The sequence below is a fragment of the Macaca fascicularis genome, chromosome 10 (genome assembly GCF_037993035.2).
Source record: "Macaca fascicularis isolate 582-1 chromosome 10, T2T-MFA8v1.1".
Classification (NCBI taxonomy): Eukaryota; Metazoa; Chordata; class Mammalia; order Primates; family Cercopithecidae; genus Macaca; species Macaca fascicularis.
In genome coordinates, this window is record NC_088384.1 from 107807121 (window position 1) to 107834114 (window position 26994).

Here is a 26994-nt window from a genome sequence, read left to right on the forward strand (position 1 = left end):
AATAAATTCCAGGGCACTAGTATGTGTGGGCCTATTTTTTGACCCTGAACACCTCCAACTATACTTGTATTTTTCATTGTTCATGCAGGACATTGATTGCTTTTGTAGATCTCTAACAACAATCTCCATGCACTAACCCTGGTTAATGTATTACTCTTTAACTCACACTCTAATCTAACTGTGACAGTGATGAGTTGTAAATTCTGCTTCATGTGTACATTTCCTGGGGTTGACATTAAAACGCCTCTGCAGACCCAGCAGAGTTCAGAGGTTTAAAGTTGAAATTTTCATATTCAAATAGAGTTGTCTGCCTTCCCCAAAGCCAAAGAAAAGACTGTTATTTGAAAACAGGCAAAGAGTTGAAAGGATTATTATAAATAATCACCAGCACTTCCTGGGGCTTTTGTTTAAATAGTGGGAACTTAGAAAAAAAAGGCTGCAGTTTAAATGTAACGAGTTTATACCCAACAGTGGCTTTTAAAATATATAAATGGTCTTGCCGGTTTATGGTGCCCAGAAATGATGAAGCAGATGAACACCCTTACAGGGGGGAAGTACCTTTTGGGAATAACAGCGCAATTTGCAAGTTTGAGTTTTTGGTGTTTTTTTTTTTTAATTAAACAATAGATCAGTTCACCAATTACTTGTAATAAAATGAAATTGAGTTCTCTGAAAGGAAAATTTGAACTTTGTGGATCTTGAATAACTTTATATATAAGCTGGGTACAGTGGCTCAGGCATGTAATCCCAGCACTTTGGGAGGCTGAGGCAGGTGGGTCACCTGTGGTCGGGAGTTCGAGACCAGCCTGACTGACATGGAGAAATACCATCTCTACTAAAAATACAAAATTAGCCGGGCATGGTGGCGCATGCCTGTAATCCCAGCTACTCGGGAGGCTGACGCAGGAGAATCGCTTGAACCTGGGAGGCGGAGGTTGCAGTCAGCTGAGATCGCACCATTACACTCTAGCCTGGGCAACAAGAGCGAAACTCCATCTCAAAAAAAAAAAAAAAAAAAACACACTCTATATCTGCATCAGGCAGTATGAAAAAGTATTCGCCAAAATCTGTTATAAATAAGACTCATTCATAGCTGCTGATGCTCTGAATCTTAGACAAGGGAAATTTGGGAAGGGAGTTCTTTGTTCACTGAATTGTCTTTGAGGTCCTTAGTGAAGGATCTTTGCAGCAGTTTTGCTGCAGTAACATTGAAAAGTCTATCAATACAATTCTCTTCTTTAAAAAAAATCATAACGCATATCTTAATGTTCTCTCATGTCTGGACAGAGTTTATACTTTGAAACATAAGTAGTACTTGTGTTTAGGAACGTAGAGTTTCAATTTAGTTAATTATTAGCTAAACAACTCCCCGTTAATTAATGCACCTTTCCTACATTATTATACCTTCTGATTAACCCCAATGACATACAACTCCAAAAAAGAAAAACGTGCATTCTTAGGTCTTGAAATTTAAGTCACATTAATTGCAATCCTAGATAATGGTACATGGGTTTTGTGCTACACTGAAAAAATATATCCTCAAATGGAGGTGAGATCCTTGAGGTTACAAGTGATTCTGTAAATGAGAAAGAGTGAGCAGAGGGCATCGCTTAACTATCTAGAAAGAACTGGAAAAGGAAAGCTATCAGGTCGATTTTTTATACCACATATGTAGGAGAAAGCTGAAGATACGCAAAAGAGCGTAGACCTTTGGCTTATGACTTACGGTCAGCCTGCCCAGATGTCCCCAGCAGGAAAGAAGCATCAGCAATTGTGTTAATTATGCCTCTGTTTGCACTTCTTTCAAGGCTAATTGTCTGCCTGCTTCATTTAGCCCTTGATCACAAGTTAGTCTGGGAAAGCATTCCTGGTATGAACACCCATGGAATTCATCTTGTGAAAATGCAAATCCCATTTCCCTCACCACCTGTGATAATCGAGGCAACCCCCCACCCCCATTAAACTTTTGGTTTGGGGAAGGCAAGTACAAAGAGAAATAATTCCTTCACTAATTATTTTTTTCCAGTCCAACCCAATTCTCCTGAGTAACAAAACTAAGTTTTGCTGGATCTGCTACATCTCCAAGATCTTCTCCTTTCTGGCTTTATTTCCAGTGCCACGGAATGCTATTAATTTAGGAAGACAGCTCTATAATTAAAACCATAAAAATTCATAAAGGTCTAAGAAATGCTCTTAAGTCTCTGACGTTTAAATGTGAATTTTAAGTAGGAGGAAAAGGATGCTTGTTTATCCAAAAGCACTACCCCATGTGGTTTTCACCAGTTTGTCCATCTGACAATGAAGAGGCTAGATTGATATGTTTCTTTGGACTCAGAGATGTGTTTTAAAATGACTCAGATCTTAAAAGCACCTCTGTAGCACATGTATTAAGGCTGAACACTATAGCAACTGTTCAGATATTATATGCCAAAGTGCTGAGCTCAGCTTCTGGCACATAGTAGGTACCTTGATTTAAAGGCTAAGGTTTTACATGCAAACAAGCCTGGGTTCACATCCCAGCTCTGCCCTTTGCCAGCTCATCATCCCAGACAGGATGCTTTTCCTCTCTTTTGTTATAGGGGCCTCAGCCATGAACCTAGCAATGAGTGAAAGAAATTTTTTCCTTCCCTACATCTACACTCATAAAAGGTACCTTTACAGGGCTATCTAGAAGACTACAGACTAGGCTGGGCACGGTGGCTCTTGCCTGTAATCCCTACACTTTGGGAAGCCAAGGCAGGAGGATCATTTGAGACCAGCCTGGGCAACTTCATCTCTACAAAGAATTAAAAAGTTAGCCAGGTGTAGTGACCTGCAACTATGGTCCCAGTTACTTGGGACGCTGAGGTGGGAGAATCACTTAAGCCTGGGCATTACAGACTGCAGTGAACTGTGACTGTGCCAGTGCACTCCAGCCTGGGTTACAGAGTGAGACCCCATCTCAAAAATAAAGAACAAGAAACTACAGATTAAACCTTATCTAGCACCTGGCTAGCTGATGGCAGGTAGCCTTTCTTCATTTTTTCTCCTGCTTCCTAATTTGAACAGCAATTTTTCAAACAGCTCAGTGCCACCTTTTTCCTACAGCATGCCTGTACTGTATATGAATTCCTGAAACACAGGATCAACCCTTCCAGAGCCTCAGGTTATTACTGGCCTGGGTGGTCTTTTCTTCTGTTCTCCCAGGAGGGAGAGGCTCAGGAAACGTAGCCTAATTGGGAACAGCAAGCTGGTGTTGGAACCTGGGTTCTGTAGCCTGCCACCCCAGCCGTCACAGGCTGCAGCCTTGCATTCGACTCGATACCCTTTTTGGAGAACTCTTTACCATGGCATGCCATCTGGGTCCCGGCCTGAGTTCCATGTTCAGGAGGGTCCCGTACTTGCTTCAATGCCCTGCTGTTGCCATCTTGAGATTCTTAATAAAATAAAGGTCCTACATGTTCATGTGCATTGGGTCCCACAAATCATGTAGCCAGTCTCGCTCTCTTCCCTCCTCTAAGACTCAAGATGAAGGTCACCTCTTCTGGAAAGACATCACCAGATTCTCTGATGGACTCCATCACCCCTGGCTCATACCTCCATTAATCCACCCACTGACACTTAAGAAACGCCTGCTGCAATACCATCCACACTGGCGTCTCTCCACCATGCCAAGTCCCAAGGCACAATGCTGAGCTCTTCCCATGCAGGAGCTTCACTTACAGCAACCCTCTAAGGTAGGTGCCATTATGTTCCCTGATTTAGATTCATTTACTGAGAACTTAAAGGATCTACCCAGGTGGAAGCAGGACTCCTGAACCCTGGCAGAGCAAGCTCGGAACCATTACTTTCAACTCCTGGGAACGATGCTCAGAACCGAGAATGCAGTGGCCAGAAAGGGGACATTCCTTATGAGGACCACCACACTCATGCCACTTTTTGTAATTATCTGTTTACAGGCCTGAATACCTCACTGGATATGACTTCCTGGGACCCCAGGCTCTCATGTTCATCTCTGTGATGCAGAAACCTAGCATAGACTTGGTACATGATGAAGTCTCGTGTGTGTGTGTGTGTGTGTGTGTGTGTGTGTGTGTGTGTGTGTGTGTGTAGTGTGTGTTTTAGAGATGGAGTCTGGCTCTGTCCCCCAGTCTAGAGTATAGCAATGTGATCATGGCTCACTGCAGTGTTCAACTCCTGGCCTCAAGCAATCCTCGTACCCCAGCCTCCTAAAGTGCTGGGATTACAGGCATGAGCCACTGTGCCCAACCAAATACTTCCTAAAATAATGACTAAAAGGTCATTTCCATGTGGATAGCTAATTTGATTATCAAAGTACTTCAAATACATCTTATTAAGCCATGGCAGTTGTATCGAAAATTAATCCAACTGATGTTGTTCGAGATACACCTTGACTGGGCACAGTGGCTCACACCTGTAATCCCAGCACTTTGGGAGGGTGAGGCGGGTGGATCACTTGAGCTCAAGAGTTCGAAACCAGCCTGGGCAACATGGCGAAACCCCATCTCTACAATTAAAAAAAAAAAAAAAAAAAGGATAAACCTTGATTGAAATAAGATGATCTAAAATGTTGAAAACAACTAAAACAAAGTAACAGCAATAAAAAAAAACCTGTCATCCATTTTTTCCTCCCAACAATGAGTTCCTATTAATTCAGCTGTTTAAAATAAAATTACTGGCCAGGCATGGTGGCTCACACCTGTAATCCCAGACCTTTGGGAGGCCAAGGTAGGCGGGTCACTTGACCAGCCTGGCCAATATGGCAAAACCGCGTCTCTATTAAAAATACAAAAATTAGCCAGGCATGGTGGCACACACCCGTAATCCCAGCTACTTGGGTGGCTGAAGCAAGGAGAACTGCTTGAATCCAGGAGGTGGAGGTTGCAGTGAGTTGAGATCACGCTATTGCACGCTAGCCTGGGTGGCAGAGCAAGACTCCATCTCAATAAATGAACAAACAAATAAATAAAAAATAAATCTAGTTTTGAGGCCACATCCAACAAATACAAATGGAGTGACAGGATACAAAGTAACTGGCTTGAAACCAGCCTGTCCTCTTCAAAATGTCAAGATAATGAAAGACAAAGAAAACCAAGGAACTCTGCCAGGTTAGAGGAGACCAAGGAGAGAGGACAACTAAATATAACTGATGAACCCAGTCTATTCCTGAACTAAGAAAAAAATGCTATCAAAAAACATTTTAGGGACAAATGGCAAAATTTTAAAAAGGATTATAAATTAATAGCAATATACTGATGTTCAATTTTTTTGATTTTGGTAATTGTACATAACTATGTTATATAAGAGAAATGTCCTTTAAGGAATTAAGCACTTAAGTATTTAGGCACAAAAGGGAATGATGTCTGCAACTTGTCTCCAATGACCCCAGATATACCTATATGCATATGGACATGAGGGGAAAGAAAGTATTAAAAAGCAACTGTGATCGGGTGCAGTGGCTCACACCTGTAATCCCAACATTTTGGGAGGCTGAAGTGGGCCGACTGCCTGCGGTCAGGAGTTCAAGACCAGCCTGGCTAACATGGTGAAACCCCGTCTCTACTAAAAATACAAAAATTAGCAGGGCATGGTGGTGCACACCTGTCATCCCAGCTACTCGGGAGGCTGAGGCAGGAGAATCACTTCAACCCGGGAAGCAGAGGTTGCAGTGAGCCAAGATGGCACCACTGCACTCCAGCCTGCATGAGGAGGTTTAGAGGGAAGAAAAAACTCAACTGTGCATCCTGGGCAACATGGAAAGCCCATCCCTACAAGTAAAAAATAGAAATTTAGCAGGGCGTGGGGGTGTGCACCTGTAGTCCCAACTACTCGGAGGCTGAAGTGAGAAGACTGCTTGAACCTGGAAGGCGAAGGTTGCAGTGAGTCCAGATCCCACCACTGCACCCCAGCCCAGGTGACACAGTGAGACCCTGTCTCTAAATAAATAAATAAACAACGTGGTGAAATGTCACATTTCATGAATCTGGGTTAAGGGCATACTAGAATTCTCCATACAATTCTTGCAATTTTTTTGCTAGTTAGGAATTATTGCGAAAACAAATTTTAAAATTTAACTATAATGATACAAGTACTGCTATTACTATTCATCACAAAAGGATGTAGCAAGTAGGTAAATACCATGGCCTATAGTTTAGTGATCAAGGCATTCTGACTCCTGGACATTTTCATCCTGCAAAATACTGTTGAGAAGTACATTTTAAGGTTTCATGTGAGGCCGGGCGTGGTGGCTCATGCCTGTAATCCCAGTACTTTGGGAGGCTGAGGCAGGTGGATCACCTGAGGTCAGGAGTTCAAGACCAGCCTGGCCAACATGGTGAAACCCCGTCTCTATTAAAAATCCAAAAAAATTAGGCAGGTGCGGTGGCAGGCGCCTGTAATCCTAGCTACTGAGGAGGCTGAGGCAGGAGAATCACTTAAAGCCGGGAGGTGGAGGTTGCAGTGAGCCAATATCGTGCCACTGCACTCTAGCTTGGGCAACAAGAGCCAAACTCTGTCTTTAAAAAAAAAAAAAAAAAAAAAGAAGACTTCATGTGATAGAAAGAAAACAGTCCATCATGAATATACATATACATACTTATTTCACTTTGCTTTGGAACTTACTAAGTGAAGACGGTTAAGTTTTGCTCAAGGAAATATTATGAAGGAATTTAACAGGAAAGTTAAAAAAGGCTTCTTTTTCTCCCTCTTCCCTGCAATCTCCCAGCTTAGGTTTGCTACCCTGGCCCTCCCCCCAAAGCGTATCAAATAACTAAACTCGCCTCGATCACTTTCCAAACTGACAGTTTCTTCAGTGTTTTGTTGGGCTTTCACAACAAATTGCAGCGCCAGGGTCTGGGTTAATATTCAGAACTGTGCTCTGTTTTCCCTACAGTGGCATTGGCATGACAATGGACACCACGGGCCACAAAGGGAGACCCACAAAGGAAGACAAGGTTTTAATGCTAGAGCCATCTGCCAATTCTCCTTAGGACCTTTTCAAGAGCTGAGTGAAGTTAAAGCAAGAGCTGGGAAGGCGTGTGCAGCAGAGGGCAGAAAAATCATTCACGGGAAAAGCAATTGCAATATGAAAAGAACCAAAGGAGGGTCGAATCCTGGATGGATGAATGAATGGAATCCGAAGGCCCCTTCTCTTGAGCTCTAAAGAGATCCACCGCACTCTCTCCGATGGGGCTTTTGTTGGTTGCCAAGCGTTGTAAATGTTATAGTAAGAATATGTTATTAAGGGAGGATTTAATATACACGAACCACACACAAAAAAAGCCCTCCAGAAGGGTCTTCTGACCACTCACGCGGAAAGCCCAAGCCACCTGCCTCTGCAAAGATTACACTGATTCTTTTTCTTTTGGTAGCAACATGTTCTAAATACAGTAGTTTAGCATGAATAAAGCATTTCTTTACCAACTCTAAATTCCCCCTTCTCCCAGAGACCTGCACATTTTTAAGACCACCAACCATGACAGTGTATTCAAATACACTAGAACAAAATATTTTCATACCCTTGGGAAATATCATTAAAATCTGCATTTCTTTTAGCCCAAAACATACACCTCTGACATTTTTCCCAAAAGGAAAACTCTACTGAAAACCCCGAAGAAACCGTGGATGGACTGCCTCCTTGGAAACATAAAGCGGTCAACAGCAGTGCAGACCCTGGCTCAGGTGCTAAGTCCCTTGGCATCAAACCACCTTATCTCTTTCCAAATTCTCAATTTCCTGAAGGCAACGCGTAGCCTTTATTCCCCTCCTCCTCTTTAAACAGCATTAATCCCCGAATGGGATCAGTAATCTTAGGGGACAATCGAATAGACGTTCCATAGCCAGATTAGTAAACTTTAGGTAACATTCTCTCATTTCTGAATGCAACCTTACAGTAAATCTATTGTAATTAGAAACAGAAGTCAACACTGGCTGGGTTGTTTTGTGGCTCTTCCACCGTGTGAGTGGGTTTTTAAGATCCAGCGTTTAAAATGCACATATCTTGCAAGAGGGGGTCAATGATAAAAGGATTTTCATATCCCTGGGAAATGTTATTAAAATTTCAATTTCAATTTTTTTTTTTTTTTTTTTTTTGAGATGGAGTTTCCCTCTTGTCACCCAGGCTGGAGGGCAATGGTGTGATCTTGGCTCACTGCAACCTCCGCCTCCCAGGTTCAAGTGATTCTCCTGCCTCAGCCTCTGGAGTAGCTGGGATTACAGATGAATGCCACCATGTCCAGCTAATTTTTGCATGTGTAGTACAGACAGGGTTTCCACCATGTTGGCCAAGTTAGTCTTGAACTCCTGACCTCAGGTGATCCACCCACCTCAGCCTCCCAAAGTGCGGGATTACAGGCGTGAGCCACTGTACTGGGTCAAAATTTCAATTTTTTGTTTTTGAGCCCAAAACATATAACTCTGACATACAAAACTGGTCATTTATTTTTGGATCAGACTCCATGCTCTCCAGGCCTCAATTTCCAGGATTTATAAAATGCCTTCAAAGAAATCTTCATGGATGCAGTATTTACCTAAGTCTGTTGCCTTTCTAAAGACTAAAGTAGCAACAGTTTGATGTTAAAGTAATCACTGCCAAAAGAGTATCTTTGAAAACGGTTTGCAGACTCCCATGTGAACAGCAGGGGCGCCCTCCTTCAGCCAGGAAGCAGGAAGGGAAAGGGATTAGCCAGCCGGGACGACCCCGCACAGAATGTAATTCCAGGTTGATGACACACAAGTTATTTGACAAGACCAACACCAAGAGGCCTGTGGACGCCGCTGGGGCCTGGTGGGATCCCGTCAACCTGTCATCCAGGGCAGATGGAGGCCTCCCTGGTGCTGGAGTAACCAAGTGACTGTTCTGCCACGTGGCATGCCCACACCCGCAGCCCAGGCCTTGAACTCTTCTCCCCTGACTGTCAGCGGCCTGTGATTGAGCTGCAACCCTGTGGCCCAGGAGCCAGAAGGCTGACCTCGTGCTGTGAGCCGGCTGTAGACCTGGGAGTTGACTTCCTTGTCCCGCACGTAGCATCGGATCTCCTCCACCGCCTCACGGATGACAGTGACGGCCAGGACGAAGCCCTGCAGAGAGAGACGACAGTGAGCCTTTCTACAAGCGGTGAGCCCTGCTGCAGCCAACCGTCCCCTCCTGGTGCCGGGGCAGAAAAGGCGAGAGGCCACTTGGGGGGGCAGGGGGGCAGGACCTGTGAGTTATTCCAAACGTACACACCGCTGCAAGCCCCCCTCTCTGAATCTGTCTTAGGGAACACGCACTCCCACACACACCCTGGAGAAACACTACCTTAGAGAAACGCTCGCTGCCACACACGCACAAGGACGTCCATATTCACCACCTCAGAGTGAGGGTGACACACACAGGAACACTCAAACTGTCCCTCCACAAGCAAGCGATGGTGACTATTAATACTGTCTCTCACCCACCATGTGCTGGGCACTATTGTAAGTGCACTTCAGCCTCACAACAACCCTGAGATATGCTCCTATAACTGAGCTCCCCATGCAGATGAGGAAACTGAGGCACAGAGAGGCTGAGTAATCTTGCCCAAAGACATAAAGCTGCTAAGTGATAAATGGGAACTGAAATGTAGGAAATCTTAATCTTTACTGCCACTGTATCTAGAGAAACTTAGGTGGATGGAGCCCTTAGGAGGGACCACCAGGCAACAGTTAAAAAGAGTAAGATACATCCATTGCATTCACAGAGCCCAGCAGAAAAGACCAATCTTTCAGGACATACACTGCAACCCCATTCATATAAACAGCAACAAAATTTTACACACTTAAATGTTTTCCAATTTCCTTAACTACAGGTTAGATTTCTCTGCCGGGAAGGAGACTAGGATCAGGATAGAGAGGGACTGAAAGGAGCTTCAGTCTATCTCTAATGTTTTAAGTTTTTTGTTTTGTTTGTTGGAGTCTCGCTCTCTCGATAGAGAGTGCAGTGGCTCCATCTCGGCTCACTGCATCATCCGCCTCCCGGGTTCAAGCAATTCTCTTGCCTCAGCCTCTCGAGTAGCTGGGACTACAGGCACGCACCACCACACCCAGCTAATTTTTGTATTTTTAGTAGACACAGAGCTTCACCATGTTGGCCAGGATGGTCTCAATCTCTTGACCTCGTGACCCGCCCACCTCGGCCTCCCAAAGTGCTGGGATTACAGTGTTTTTTTGTTTGTTTATTTTGAGATAGGGTCTCGCTCTGTCACCCAGGCTAGAGTGCAGTAGTATGACCCTGGCTCACTGCAATCTCCACCTCCCAGGCTCAAGAGATCCTCCTGCCTCAGCCTCCGGAGTAGCTGGGACCACAGGCGTGTGCCACCATGCCTGGCTAATTTTTGTATTTTTGGTAGAGATGGTTTGTTGTTTGCTGAGTCTCACTCTGTTGCTCAGGATGGCGTGCAGTGGTGCCATCTCGGCTCACTGCAACCTCTGCCTCCCAGGCTCAAGCGATTCTCTTGCCTCAGTCTCCTCAGTAGCTGGTATTACAGATACCCACCACCATGCCCGGCGAATTTTTGTATTTTTACTAGAGACAGGGTTTCACCACGTTGGCCAGGCTGGTCTCCCGACCTCAGGTGATCCACCCGCCTCGGTCTCCCAAAGTGCTGGGATTACAGGTGTGAGCCACCATGCCCAGCAGAGATGGATTTTTGCCATGTTGTCCAGGCTGATCTTGAACTCCTGAGCTCACACAATTCACCCACCTCAGTCCCCCAAAATGCTGGGATTACAGGCATAGGCCACCATACCCAGCTGTTTTAAGTTTTTATAAGGAAACTATATTAAAGTATTAACTGCATAAGTAGAAAGTAATAAAAATTTAAAACTTCCCCAACCTTCCCCTGAGTTGGGAACCCCAACTCATAAAATCTGGTTGGATGGAGGGAGTCACCCATAGCAGAATCCACTTCCAATCTAGATTTATTTCTTCTTGTAATCGATAAAGCCAAAATCAGTCATTCATTTTACTTACGTGCTTACAGCCATTCATTTTCCTTGTCACTCCTCCCCCTATCCCCTTTTAAAGCTTGCCCTGACAGTTATTTTTTAAATACAGTCAGCATAACCACCCAAGGGTTAGCAGTTGTGGTTCTTGGAGAATTTCACTTTCATACTGTTTACGCTGTGAAATATATTAACTTCGATTCAAAGGACTTTAAATCTCTTATGTAAATCTATCCAGAGATGTGCTGCTTTGTGAAACTCCTCCCCACGCCCATACATCTTTACAATCAAAGGATTACTCCTGTTTCCAATCAGATGTAAAGTACACACTGCAGCCAAAAGAAACTGGTACATTTCAGAATCAAAGCATAACCAGACCACATAGGGAGTGAGAGAAAACCTGTCTGCGAGGAGCACAGACTCGGCGTGCAGAGCGGCCCCCTCCACCACGCTGCTATTTTCTTGTTCTGTGCCAAAACCCGAGTTTTTGTTGTTGTTTGTTTTTTCGAATGTTCTAGTTTCTATTTCTCTCTGCGTGGGCCTGGCTAAATCCCATTGATGTTCATGGAAAGTGTGTGCTCATACAAAGACAGGAGCCACTCACTAACCTCCCTGCTGCAAATAAACACCACCTCCTAAATTATCATGTCTCCCCCCACACATACACACACAGTTCTCATTAATCCTAGGGGCCACGCCATGCCTTAGATTAGAAATTGCTTTACAAAGAGATGCAAATTTAGTCCAGGAATAAATTCCAACCATCCAATTTAGGAGGTCCTTAATATCCATTCACAGATATTTAGAAAGAAGCTTTAGTGGGCGGGGGAAGGGGGACGGTTGAAGGAGACAGCTGTCTGAGCTGGTGAAGAATCACAGGCAGTGACAACTCATAGACAAGCAACTCTGAAAGTGCAAGCCTCTTTTGTAAAGTTGTACATCAAAAATAAATTTACTAAAGCAAAGCTAATCTATGGGAGATAGAAATCAGAAAAGCAGTTGCCTGGGGTGGTGGGGGCGGGTGGGGTGATAGGAACAGGCACTGGGGAACTTCCTGGGGTGATGGAAATGCTCCATATCTTGATTGAGGTGGTATTTATGTGGGGGCTGACAAATGTCAAAACTCAATGAATTGAAAACTGAAGATCTGTGTATTTTATGGCATATAGATTATATCTCAATAACAAAAATACCCTACATTTATTTGGTCATCATATTAATGTTATAGATTATTTCTGCTCTCTTGAGTTACTTCTCCCCTAACATATTAGTACCAAGAAAAAAATTATTGACCGGGCACGGTGGCTGACGCCTGTAATCCCAGCACTTTGGGAGGCCGAGGTGGGTAGCTCACAAGGTCAGGAGATCAAGACCATCCTGGCTAACGTGGTGAAACCCTGTCTCTACTAAAAATACAAAAAATTAGCCGGACGTAGTGGCGGGCGCCTGTAGTCCCAGCTACTCAGAAGGCTGAGGCAGGAGAATGTCGTGAACCCAAGAGGCGGAGCTTGCAATGAGCCTAGATCGCACCACTGCACTCCAGCCTGGGCAACAGAGCAGACTCTGTCTCAAAAAAAAAAAAAAAAAAAAGAAAGAAAGAAAAAAATTATTAAAAGCTAAAACATGGCTGGGTGTGGTGGCTCACACCTATAATCCCAGCATTTGGGGAGGCTGAGGCAGCAAGATCGCTTGAGCCCAGGAGTTCGAGACCAGCCTGGGCAACATAGGGAGACTCCATCTTTACAAAAACTACAAAAAGAATTAGCCAGGTTCTACAAACGAAAATAGAAACCTGAAACTGAAAAAAAAAATTAGCCAGGCATGGTGGCTCATGCTGTGGTCCCAGCTACTCAGGAGGTTGAGGCAGGAGGATTATCTGAGCCCAGGAGGTGGAGGTTGCAGTGAGCCGAGCTCGAGCCACAGAACTCCAGCATGGGTGACAGAATGAGACCCTGTCTCAGGGGAAAAAAATTAAAAAGCTAAAACTTAATCGAACAATGAAAAACACATCATTAGTGGCAGAATTTAAAAATTAAAATGAGAATGTTTCCTGAGAATTGTATACAGCCACATGAACCATTTTACTTGCAGTAATTCATTTAAACAAACCTCCCAACAAACCAAAGCAGTAGAAAGGATGGTTCCTTTTTACAGATGACAAAACTGAGGCTCAGAAAAGTAGGCTTGGTTCAAATTACACGACTTCACAGAGTGCAATTAAGAGGTAAACACGGTCAGCCATGGTGGCTCACACCTGTAATCCCAGCACTTTGGGAGGCCGAGGTGGGTGGATCACCTGAGGTCAGGAGTTCAAGATCAGCCTGGCCAACGTGGTGAAACCCCCGTCTCTATTAAAAACACAAAAATTAGCCAGGTGTGGTGGGCACCTGTAATCCCAGCTCCTCGCGAGGCTGAGGCAGGAGAATCGCTTGAACCTAAAAGGCGGAAGTTACAGTGAGCTGAGATTGCACCACTGCACTCCAGCCTGGGTGACAGAGAGACTCCGTTTCAAAAAAAAAAAAAAGAGAAGAGAGATGTGGCTTGAGAGATGGGGTCTGGAGCATTCCTTGCTGGGGGCCAGGGAGGGGCCTCCTGAGCCCAAAAGCACAGGGGTGAAGTAATAGGAAAGTCCCTCATCTTCAAAAAGAGCAGAGAGGCCAAGGGACAGCCTGAACAGACACACACCAGGAAAAGGAATGAGTCCAATTCACATACTGCTTCAAATTGTTTTTTTTTTTTTTTTTTTGAGACGGAGTCTTGCTCTGTCACCCAGGCTGGAGTGCAGTGGCGCCATCTCCACTCACTGCAAGCTCCGCCTCCCGGGTTCACGCCATTCTCCTGCCCCACCTCCCAAGTAGCTGGGAGTACAGGCACCCGCCGCCACGCCTGGCTAATTTTTTGTATTTTTAGTAGAGATGGGGTTTCACCAGGATTGTCTCAATCTTCTGAGCTCGTGATCCGCCCGCCTTGGCCTCCCAAAGTGCTGGGATTACAGGTAGGAGCCACCGCGCCCAGCCTAAATCGTTTTTAATGAGTTGTTGATGTTTAAAAATCAAGAGAAAAATTACACAAAAAATTTTAAAAATGATTCAAAACTATGGGTATCTTGTTTTGTTCCTAAAAAGAAGAAACATGGGCTGGGCACGGTGGCTCACACCTATAATCCCAGCACTTTGGGAGGCCAAGGTGGGCGGATCAAGAGGTCAAGAGATTGAGACCATCCTGGCCAACATGGTAAAACCCCGTCTCTACTAAAAATACAAAAATTAGCTGGGCGTGGTGACACGCACCTGTAGTCCCAGCTGCTTGGGAGGCTGAGGCAGAAGAATCGCTTGAACCTGGGAGGCAGAAGTTGTAGTGACCCAAGATCGCACCACTGCATTCCAGCCTGGCAACAGATCGAGACTCCGTCTCAAAAAAAAAAAAAAAAAAGAAGTAGTAGTAACGGGCTGGGCACAGTGGCTCATGCCTATAATCCTAATACTCTGGGAGGCCAAGGCGAGAGGATCACTTAAGGTCAGGAGTTCAAGACCAGCCTGGTCAAAAATGGTGAAATCCCCGTCTCTACTAAAAATACAAAAATTAACTGGGCGTGATGGCACATGCCTGTAATCGCAGCTACTCAGGAGACTGAGGCAGGAGAATCACTTGAACCCGAGAGGCAGAGATTGCGGTGAGCCCAGATCATGCCACTGCACTCCAGCCTGGGTGACAGTGAGTGAGATTCTCAATGAATCAATCAGTAAAAAGAAAGTGGTAAGAATTTTTATTCATCGTACTCGTTTGTTCATAAAGCAACTCTGGAGGGAAGGACAAGAAATGAAAGTATTTGGGAGGCAAAACTGGATGGAAGTAGATTCTTCAAAAGGGACATCGGTATATTTCTTGAGTCATGTAAATGTACTACCTTTCAAATAACTACACTTTAAAAAGATAACCAATAAAAGGCAATATAATGATATTTTATATACATTGTAGACTAACTTTGTTTTGTTTTTTTTTTTTTTTGAGACGGAGTCTCGCTCTGTCGCCCAGGCTGGAGTGCAGTGGCCGGATCTCAGCTCACTGCAAGCTCCGCCTCCCGGGTTTACGCCATTCTCCTGCCTCAGCCTCCGGAGTAGCTGGGACTACAGGCGCCCGCCACCTCGCCCGGCTAGTTTTTTGTATTTTTTTTAGTAGAGACGGGGTTTCACCGTGTTAGCCAGGATGGTCTCGATCTCCTGACCTCGTGATCCACCCGTCTCGGCCTCACAAGGTGCTGGGATTACAGGCTTGAGCCACTGCGCCCAGCCGACTAACTTTGTTAAAGTAACTTATGGTTTGATTTTTATGTAAGTATATAGTAAACAGTTGTAGAAGTAAAAAACTAAAATGAAGTTAAGAGTATTTCACATAAAACTATAGAGTTTGTAACTCTTGGGTCTGGCAACTCCTGGTCCCTGTTTGTACCTGACTGGGCAGAGTAGCCAACAGGAGGTTCTCATTCTCCCAGGGCTTTACTGTGTCAGCCCAGCTCTAGGGCATCTCAGTTTATAAGGTAAAGCCAACAGTTTCCTAGGCCTAGTGCAGTGGCTCACACCTGTCATCCCAGCACTTTGGGAGGTCAACATGGGCGGATCACTTGAGGTCAGGAGTTCCAGAGCAACATGGCCACCATGGTGAAACCTCGTCTCTACTAAAAATACAAAAATTAGCCAGGCGTGGTAGTGGGTGCCTGTAATCCCAGTTACTCAGAAGGCTGAGGCATGAGAGTCACTTGAACCCGGGAGGTGACGGCTACAGTGAGCCGATATCGTGCCACTGTGCTCCAGTCTAGGCAACAGAGCGAGACTCTGTCTCCCAAAAAAACAAAAACCGTTTCCTGATTATCACAGTATCAGTGCTTAAAGGCACAGGCACCACCTGGCACTTGGTTAAGCATGCCACCTGACATAAGCTCTCATCCTGAGAGCTAGAAAGGCCCTTCAAGCATCCTTTCCCTTCTGATAACAGACATTCTTGCCTGTGTCAGGTGGCATGCTTAACCAAGTGCCAGGTGGTGCCTGTGCCTTTCATCTTACACAAAAAAACAACTCAAGATGGATTAAGGACTTAAAATCTAAGTCCTGAAACTATAAAAATTCTAGAAGATAACTACTTCACCCCAAAATGCCTCAGAGCAGAAAAGAACTATTCTTGTCATTCCAGAAGCACCTGCATTGTTTGTGTGGAAAAAAATGACCTCCCTTCCTTTTCTCAGGGCAAGAGCTGCTGGCATCGCTTGTCTGATAACATGGCATGTATGGCATATGCACACCCGCTCCCTGGTCCCTGAGCATCTGGCTTCCTCCGCTCCACAAGCACCTCTACACCAAATCTTTATCATCCCACACCTGCTGCCAACAGCAAAAAGGTTTATTGTTTTTGTTTCTTTAAGGAGAGCCTAAATCTTTTTTATGTTTACAACTTTCTCTTAGTCAAAAAAATTTAATAAGTTGGGTGTGTCAGCTCACATCTGTAATCCTAGCACCTTGGAAGGCCAAGGTAGGTGGATTCCTGAGCCCAGGAGTTGGAGATGAGTCTGTGCAACATAATGAGATCCCATCTCTACATAAAACTTAAAAATTAGCCAAGAGCATCATTCTTCACAGAATTAGAAAAAACAATTCTTGGGCCGGGCACAGTGGCTCACGCCTGTAATCCCAGCACTTTGGGAGGCCAAGGTGGGCGGATCACGAGGTCAGGAGATCGAGACCATCCTGGCTAACACAGGTGAAACCCCGTCTCTACTAAAAATACAAAAAAATTAGCCGGGCATGGTGGCGGCACTTGTAGTCCCAGCTACTCAGGAGGCTGAGGCAGGAGAATGGCGTGAACCCAGGAGGCGGAGCTTGCAGTGAGCCAAGATCACGCCGCTGCATTCCAGCCTGGGCGACAGTGCGAGACTTGGTCTCAAAAAAAAACAAAAGAAGAAAGAAAAAAGAATTCTAAAATTCACATGGAACCAAAAAAGAGCCTGCATAGTGAAAGCAAGACTAAGCAAAAAGAACAAATCTGGAGGCATCACACTACCTGATTTCAAACTACACAATAAGGCCATAGTCACCAAAACAGCATGGTACTGGTATAAAAATAGGCACACAGACCAATGGAACAGAATAGAGAACCCAGAAATAAACCCAAATACTTACAGCTGACTGCTCTTCAACAAAACAAACAAAAACATAAAGTGGGGAAAGGACACTCTTTTCTACAAATGGTGCTTGGACAACCGGCTAGCCACATGTAAGAGAATGAAACTGGATCCTCATCTCTCATCTTATACAAAAAATCAACTCAAGATGGATTAAGGACTTAAAATCTAAGTCCTGAAACTATAAAAATTCTAGAAGATAACATTGGAAAAACCCTTCTAGACATTGGCTTAGGCAAGGATTTCATGACCAAGAACCCAAAAGCAAATGTAATAAAAACGAAGATAAATAGTTGGAACTTAACTAAAGAGCTTTTACATGGCAAGAGGAACAGTCAGCAGGATAAACAGACAACCCACAGAGTGGGAGAAAATCTTCACATCTGACAAAGGACTAATATCCAGAATCTACAATTAACTCAAACAAATCAGTAAGAAAAAAACAATCCCATCAAAAAGTGAACTAAGGACATGCATAGACAATTTTCAAAAGAAGATACACAAATGGCCAACAAACATAGGAAAAATGTTCAACATCATTAATGATCAGGGAAATGCAAATGAAAACCACAATGCAATGCCACCTCCCTCCTGCAAGAATGGCCATGATCTAAAAATCAAAAAACAATAGATGTTGGCATGGATGCAGTGAACAGGGAACACTTCTACACTGCTGGTGGGAATGTAAATACAACCACTATGGAAAACAGTGTGGAGATTCCTTAAAGAACTAAAAGTAGAACTACCATTTGACCCAGCAATCCCATTACCGGGTTCTACCCAGAGGAAAAGAAGTCATTATATGAAAAAGATACTTGTACACGCATGTTTATAGCAGCACAATTCACAATTGCAAAATCGTGGAACCAACCCAAATGCCCATCAATCGACAAATGGATAAAGAAATTGTGGTATATATATTCAATGGACTACTACTCAGCCATAAAAAGGAATGAATTAATGGCCTTTGCAGTGACCTGGATGAGACTGGAGACTATTATTCCAAGTGAAGTAATTCAGGAATGGAAAACCAAACATCATATGTTCTCACTAATATGTGGGAGCTAATATGTGGGAGCTAAGCTATGAGGACACAAAGGCATAAGAATGATGCCATGGATTTTGGGGATTTGGGGGAAAGAGTGGGAGGGGAGCAAGGGATAAACCACCACAAACAGGATGCAGTGTATACTGCTCGGGTAATAAGTGCAACAAAATCTCACAAATCACCACTAAAGAACTTATTCATGTAACAACATGCCACCTGTACCCCAATAACCTATGGGGAAAAAAATGAATTAAAAAAAATTATCCACGCATGGTGGCATGCACCTGTAGTCCCAGCCACACAGGGGGCTGAGGCGGGAGGATTCCTTTAGCACAGGAATTCAAGGCTGCCGTGAGCTATGATTGTACTCTGCACTACAGCCTGGGCAAGACCAAGTGAGACCCTGTCTCTAAAAGCAAATTCTTTTTTTTTCTTTCTTTTTTTCTTTTTTGAGATGGAGTCTCGTTCTGTTGACTAGGCTGGAGTGCGGTGGCACTCACTGCCACCTCCACCTCCCGGATTCAAGCGATTCTCCTGCCTCAGCCTCCTGAGTAGCTGGGACTACAGGTGCATGCCACCATGCTTAGCTAATTTTTGTATTTTTAGTAGAGAAGGGGTTTTGCCATGTTGGCCAGGATGGTCTCGATCTCTTGACCTTGTGATCCGCCCATCTCGGCCTCCCAAAATGCTGGAATTACAGGTGTGAGCCACCGTACCCAGCCTAAAAGCAAATTCTTTAATTAAAAATAAAAATAGAGCCAAGCGCAGTGTCTCACACCTGTAATCCCAGCACTTTGGGTGGCCAAGGTGGGTAGATAGCCTGAGGTCAGTAGTTCAAGACCAGCCTGGCCAACAGAGTGAAACACTGTCTCTACAAAAATTAGCTGGGCACGGTGGCGGGCGCCTGTAATCCCAGCTACTCAGGAGGCTGAGGCAGGAAAATTGCTTGAACCCTGGAAGCGGAGGTTGTGGTGAGCCGTGATTGCGCCATTGCACTCCAGCAGCAAGAGCGAAACTCCGTCTCAAAAATAAATAAATAAATAAATAAAAATAAAAATGTTAATGAGATTTATGAACACAGAATCCAAGTGTTCCCCCAGGTCCCACTTGTTGAGAATATAAACAGCAACTGCATTTCATAATATCTCAGTTTGGAGAAAAAAGGGTATCCATTCTGCCCTCTCCACAGCTCAGTTACATTGGACCTCTTTCTATTTCTCAAATGCTCTAAGCACATGCCTGCTGCAGGGCCTTTGCATTGCTGCCCTCTGGAATGTGCTCCTTCTTCCCATCACTTTTCAGGAGGCCTTTCACAGCCACACAGGCTAACGCTGCCCCTTCACATCTCCTACCCTTCACCTTCATTCATGCAAAAAATACTAAATGTACCTGGGATACCCCATCTGTCCTATGACCTTATTCTGTTACCTTCAGAGCACTTTTCACAATTTGTAACAATTCCGTTTATTGGTTTATTGTCTACGCCCTCTGAACATCAGCCCTACAGGGCAGAAGTATTCGTCTACTCTGTTCATTGCTGCACCCCCAGAACCCAGCACAGGGCCTGGCACACAGCAGGTACTCTACCACCATCTGCCAAAGCAAGAGAGAACGAAAAGGAGGCGAGGGAAGGAATAGAGGGGCCACTCGGTCCTGCCACACATCATATGCACAAAAGCAGATTCTGCTACTTTTCCAACCCCTCACACTCAAATACTCTACATTGGATAAAAATAAAATGTGATCTCAGAAAACAATCCAAACACAAGGTGAGCATCCCTGATGCAGAATGTTTGGGAGCCGAAGTGTTTGAGATTGCAGATGTTTTCAGACTGGGGAACATCTGTGCCATCCTTACCAGTTGAGCATCTCAAATCCGAAAATCTAAAATCCACAACGCTCCAGTGAGCATTTCCTTTGAGTCCCATGTTAGTGCTCAACAAGTTTTAGATTTTGGAGCACTATTTTTATTTATCTGGAATTTTTTGTTTGTTTTTGTTTTTGTTTTGAGACAGGTCTCTCTCCATCACTCAGGCTGGAGTGCAGTGGCGTGATGTCAACTTACTGCAACCTCTGCCTCCTGGATTCAAGCGATTCTCCTGCCTCAGCCTCCCAAATAGCTGGGACTACAGGCGCGTGCCACCACACCCCGCTAATTTTTTATATTTTTAGTAGAGATGGGTTTCACCATGTTGCCCAGGCCGGTCTCGAACTCCTGGCCTCAGGCAATCTGCCCGCCTCGGCTTCCCAAAGTGCTGGGACTACAGGCATGAGCCACTGCACCTGGCCAGATTTTAGAGCCTTTGGGATTTTGGATTTGGGATGCTTAACCTGTGATACAATCCATGAGGACAGGGGATTTGTCTTTCTCATTTGCCACTGTGTTCCCAGAGTCTAGACTTGTGCCATATACAATAAGCATGCAATAAATCCTTGTTGAGATAATGCAAGACCAAACACCTAAACGAATGAATGAATGGCACAGCCTTTGCTGTAGTTTGATCCAGGTGGTATATGAAACGGAGCTTCAACATTAAAGTCTCAGAGACTCCCAATGTGTTGATCTGAGGGCATCCTCTCCCTTACAAGGCCACCATCCCATTCCAGATACCTCAGCGAGAGAAACAAAGAACTTTCTGTTTCCCAACCTCTAAGGTTACTGAACAAACAATGCCGATTAACTTACCAGGGGAACCCAGTAGGTATAGAGTGCGCCAAGCCTCATTTCGGGAACAAACTGAGAGCAGGCAAGAAGTAAGAAATAGAGGTTGAAAAAGTATTTGAACTGGTTGAACAGCACCTGGAATGGAGGGAGACAACAGAGAAAGACACTCAGGGCTTGTCTGATGAAATCTGGAACATTGTGGGAAACTAATATTTAAAAACATTCCTGCAGCTAGGCGTGGTGGCTCACACCTATAATCCCAGAACTTTGGGAGGCCGAGGCGGGCGGATCACCTGAGGTCAGGAGTTCGAGACCAGCCTGACCAACACGGCAAAACTCTGTCCCTACTAAAAATACAAAAATTAGCCAGGCATGGGGGTGGGCACCTATAATCCCAACTACCCAGGAGGCTGAGGCAGGAGAACTGCTTGAACCCAGGAGGCGGAGGTTGCAGTGAGCCAAGATCGTGCGACTGCACTCGAGCCTGGGCAACAAGAGCGAAACTCTGTCTCAAAAAAAAAAAAAAAAAAAAAAATCCTGCATAAGAATACAATTTACACCATACTTTTCACATAGAGCTTAAACACTTCCATATGTTGTTTAGAAAAACACACATGAATAATAAAAGTATCTTTTGTAAAAGAAAGAGTAAATAATGGTATACATGGAAATTGTAAACACCAAATTCAGAAGAGCAGTTACTTCCTGGGGAAGGGGTAAAATCTAACATGGAGGGGCACACAGGGGCATCAACTATGTTACGTGTGTTTTAGGGTTTGGTTTTGTTTTTTGAGACCAGGTCTCGCTCTGTCACCCAGGCTGGCATCCAGTGGAGTGATCGTAGCTCACTGAAGCCTCGAACTCCTGGGCTCAGGCAATCCTCCTGTCACAGCCTCCCAAGTAGCTGAAACCACAAGCATGCACCACCATGCCCAGCTAAATTTTTTGTTTATTTGTAGAGACAGGGTGTCCCTATGTTGCCCAGGCTGGTCTGAACTCCTGAGCTCAAGCGATCCTCCCACTTCAGCCTCCCAAAGTGTTGGGATTATAGACCTGAGTCACTGCATCCAGATTGTGTTTTTGTTTTGTTTTGTTTGGGTTTTTTTTGAGACGGAGTCTCGCTCTGTCCCCCAGGCTGGAGTGCCGTGGCGCGATCTCCGCTCACCGCAAGCTCCGCCTCCCGGGTTCATGCCATTCTCCTGCCTCAGCCGACCGAGTAGCTGGGACTACAGGTGCCGGCCACCACGCCTGGCTAATTTTTTGTATTTTTAGTAGAGACAGGGTTTCACCATGTTAGCCAGGATGGTCTCAATCTCCTGACCTTATGATCTGCCCGCCTCAGCCTCCCAAAGTGCTGGGATTACAGGTGTGAGCCACCGCACCCGGCCGGACTGTGTTATTTCTTAGACTACATATTTTGTATGTGCAATAGGCCACTCAAGATGTTGTTTAGGAGGAGGTTTTTGTGTAAAATGCTTATGCTATAAGGTTGAGTGCAAAAAGAAAGATAAAAAGTTATGTCTGGCCAGGCACGGAGGCTCACACCTATAATCTCGGCACTTTGGGAGGCTGAGGTGGGCAGAATGCTTGAGCTGAGGAGTTCAAGAGCAGCCATGGCAACATGGTGAAACCCCATTGCTACAAAAAATACAAATATTGGCCAAGAGTGGTGGCATGCACCTGTAGTCTCAGCCACTGAGGAGGCTGAAGCAGGAAGATCAATTGAGCCCAGGAGGCAGAGAGAGAGCCAAGATCACGTCACTACACTCCCACCTGGTGACAGTGAGTCCCCCATCTCAAAAAATAAAAAGTGAAACTCCATCTCAAAAAATAAAATAAAAAATTATTTTTAAAAACTTACATGGCCACGCACAGTGGCGCATGCCTGTAATCCCAGCACTTTGGGAAGCCGAGGCAGGTGGATCACGAGGTCAGGAGTTCAAGACCAGCCTGGACAACACCGTGAAACCCATCTCTACTAAAAAATACAAAAATTAGCCAGGCATGGTGGCACACGCCTGTAATCCCAGCTACTCAGGAGGCTGAGGCAGGAGAATCACTTGAACCCAGGAGGTGGAGGCTGCAGTGAGCCGAGATCGTGCCATTGTACTCCAGGCTGGGCGACAGAGTGAGACTCTGTCTCAAAAAAAAAAAAAAAAAAAGTTATGTCCACAATATGACCTCTATTCCATAAAATAACACAGTCGAATCCTCCCCTGGGGAGCAGTGTGGTTCTGACCATTGGCAAGGACCCGAGAGTCAGACTGAGACCACGTGACTAGTTTGGGCCAACAGGTAATGAAGTACTGTGTCTCTTTGAGGCTAAGGCAGCTAAGAGCCATTGGTGCCTCTTGTGCCAACCTGGTGACTTTGATGGTCACATATTCCAGGTGGCATCGCCAGGAGATGGAGGAGTGTGGCCCAGTCTGCATCAGACTTTCCATGAATGAGAATAAACCTATTTCTCACTTAAGGTACTGAGAGTTGGGGGGCGTTGAGGAAACTGGCAATGAATATAGTCAAAATCACACTTAAAAAAACACTCACGGCTGGGCACGTTGGCTCGCACCTATAATCCCAGCACTTTGGGAGGCCGAGGTGGGTGGATCACCTGAGGTCAGGAGTTAAGAGACCAGCCTGGCCAACATGGTGAAACCCCATCTCTATTAAAAATACAAAAAATCAGCTGGGTGTGGTGGTGGGTGTCTGTGATCCCAGCTACTTGGGAGGCTGAGCCAGGAGAATCGCTTGAACCCAGGAGGTGGAGGCTGCAGTGAGCCAAGATGGCACCACTGCGCTCCAGCCTAGGTGACAGAGCGAGACTCCATCTCAAAAAAAAAAAAAAAAAAAAAAAAAAAAATTCAAACTGCTGTTCGGGAGGCTGAGAGAGGAGCATGGCTTGAGCCCAGGAGTCTGAGGCTGCCATAGCTCTGATCATGCCACTGCACTCCAGCCCAGAAAAGACAGTGAGATCAGGTCTCTAAAAAAAAAAATTCCAACTGAATAGATTTGTGCCTCTGTACTATCACTCAATATCTCACACTGCCATTATGTTCCTTTCTGCATTGGAGCTGAGTGCTACTGCTGCTTCTCAAAGTCAACTGGTGTGTGTTTGGAGGCTGTGCTGGATAAAAATAGATATTCAATTTGTGTGCATGTTAGGGGGAAGGTTTGCTGAGCACATGTCCATGGATTTATGTAAGCTAATGTGGAAGTGTTATGCCACCAGAAACATTTATCATTAGCAAAAACATTAATGAAAATTCTCTCTATAGATGGTAAGATTTTTTATTTATTTATTGTTATTATTTATTATTATTATTATTATTATTATTATTTTTGAGATGGAGTCTCGCTCTGTCACCCAGGCTGGAGTACAGTGACACAACCTCGGCTCACTGCAACCTCCACCTCCCAGTTCTCCTGCCTCAGGTTCCTGAGTAGCTGGGACTACAGGCACGTGCCACCACACCCGGCTGATTTTTTATTTTTAGTAGAGACGGGGTTTCACCATCTTGGCCAGGCTGGTCTCAAACTCCTGACCTTGTGATCCACCCGCCTCAGCCTCCCAAAGTGCTGGGATTACAGGCTGAGCCACTGCCCCCAGCCTATAGATGGTAAGATTAAAATGCAGCTTTATTTTTGTCTCCTCTAAGCTATTATCTCCCAACTTGCCAATACTGACTACATGTGTCATGATGGGGGGAAATTTAAGCACTGCTGACATTCTTTTCCGCTGTTTTGGTCATAATGCGAGGTCCCCAGAATGACTTTTTCACTCTTAGGCTCAGCACACCAAATACATGTCTAGTTACTCTAACCGAGCAGGTGGAGTCACACAGCCTTGAAGACAGAGGCAGGTGCCCCCTCCACCCACCCCACCTCCAACCCCGCCACTACCCAGTGCTGAGCTCAGGGAAGATGAACAACCAGGGGCTAAGGTGGCACAGAAAAGTCACCGACATCTGCCACAGGGAACTCAGTCTTTCAGGACTGTACCGGCAGGCAGGGTGGCTCACACCTGTAATCCCAGCACTTTGGGAGGCTGAAGTGGGTGGATCACCTGATGTCAGGAGTTCAAGACCAGCCTGGCCAACATGGTGAAACCCCATCTCTACTAAAAATACAAAAATTAGCTGGGCATGGTGGCACACACCTGTAATCCCAGCTACTCAGGAGGCTGAGGCAGGAGAATCGCTTGAACTCAGGAGGCAGAGGTTGCAGTGAGCCAAGATTATGCCACTGCACTCCAGCCTAGGCGACAGAGTGAGACTCTAAAAAATAATATAACATAATATAACATAACATAATATCACATCACATCACATCACATCTGTACCAATGCATGTAATTGTGATGGAAATAAGAAAAGAACATAGTCCCTGTCTGCACATACCCCAGGAAGAAAGGTGAAGAAATTGTACTTCTGATTGTTGATGACATTTCGAGGATACCTCTGGTCCCTCTTCTCGGGGTGCCCCAGCCAGACAGTGCGGGGCCTGGCCTCCCCTCCACCGCAGCATCTCAGCCACTCGCAGCACCTGTGGGAAAGACAGACCCACGCATCAAAGCCACGCCCACACATCAAGGCTGTGCTCATGCCTGCCCACTCTTCTCAAAATGCTTTTCTCTATAGCATCTTCTCTGGTGCAGGACCACAGTCATATTTAAGGCTTCATCTTTCAGTGAAAAAAGAAAAGAGAACAGAAGCTCCCATGAAGCTGTGGTCAAAATAAAAGATGCTTTGTCCTGGCCGGGAGCGGTAGCTCATGCCTGTAATCCCAGCACTTTGGGAGGCCAAGGCGGGCAAATCATGAGGTCAAGAGATCGAGACCATCCTGGCCAACGTGGTGAAATCCCATCTCTATCAAAAATGCAAAAATTAGTCGGGCGTGGTGGCGCATGCCTGTAATCCCAGCTACTCAGGAGGCTGAGGGAGGATAATCACTTGAGACCTAGAGGCAGAGGTCGCAGTGAGCTGAGATCGCACCACTGCACTCTAGCCTGGCGACAGAGTGAGACCTTGTCTCAAAAAATAAATAAATAAATAAAAAGATACTTTGTCCCCAATCCCAAATTATTTACAGTCATGCAGTTTTAAGCAACAGGGATATGTTCTAAGAAATGCATTAGGCCGTTTCGGCACTGTGGGAACATTCTAGAGTGACTTACACAACCTGGATGCTATCACCTGCTACGCACTAGGCTGCGTACAGCCTATTACTCCTCAGCTACTAACCTGTACGGCATGAGACTGTACTGAATAAGGCAGGCAGTCGCAGCACAATGGTAAGTACTTGTGTCTGAACATATCTAAACACAGTAAAAATACAGTATTCCAATCTAATGGGGACACAGTTATATATGTGTTCTGTGGGCCGGGCACGGTGGCTCATGCCTGTAATCCCAGCACTTTGGGAGGCTGAGGCGGGCGGATCACAAGGTCAGGAGATCAAGACCATCCTGGCTAACATGGTGAAACCCTGTCTCTACTAAAAATACAAAAAATTAGCCAGGCATGGTGGTGGGCACCTGTAGTCCCAGCTACTCGGGAATCTGAGGTAGGAGAATGGCGTGAACCCAGGAGGCGGAGCTTGCAGTGAGCCGAGATCACGCTACCACACTCCAGCCTGGGCGACAGAGTGAGACTGTCTCAAAAAAAAAAAAAAAGTAGTCTGTGGTAGGCTGATATGTCAGTATGTGGCACAAGACTGTGTTCCAAAAAGTAGGATTCGTCCAGCCATGGTGGTTCATGCCTGTAATTCCAACACTTTGGAAGGCCAAGGCGGGATCATTTGGGTCCAGGAGACTGACACCAGCCTGGGCAACAAAGTAAGACTCTCATCTCTGTTAAAAATAATTTTTTAGCCAGGTACGGTGGCTCACACCTGTAATCCCAGCACTTTGGGAGGCTGAGGCAGGTGGATCACAAGGTCAGGAGTTCGAGATCAGCCTGACCAAGATGGTGAAACCTCATCTCTACCAAAAATACAAAAATTAGCCAGGCATGGTGGCGGGAGCCTGTAATCCCAGCTACTCAGGAGGCTGAGGCAGGAGAATCACTTGAACCCAGTAGGTGGAGGTTACAGTGAGCCAAGATATCACCACTACACTCCAGTCTGGGTGACAGAGCAAGACTCCACCTCA

At 45.3% G+C, this 26994-nt stretch overlaps 1 protein-coding gene across 4 annotated transcripts in view; it reads right to left on the bottom strand.

Moving 5' to 3' along the window:
- The window catches only part of ATP9A (ATPase phospholipid transporting 9A (putative)), a 167912-nt gene that overhangs the window by 109347 nt on the left and 31571 nt on the right, over positions 1-26994 (bottom strand). For all 4 annotated transcript variants that reach the window (XM_045363135.3, XM_045363136.2, XM_065523316.1 and 1 more), the window contains exons 2-4: positions 25244-25388; positions 20869-20982; positions 8970-9078 (exon numbers count right to left, since the gene is read on the bottom strand). In XM_045363135.3, coding sequence (XP_045219070.1) covers positions 8970-9078; positions 20869-20982; positions 25244-25388 — 368 coding nt within the window. The remainder of the gene's footprint in view (positions 1-8969; positions 9079-20868; positions 20983-25243; positions 25389-26994) is intronic.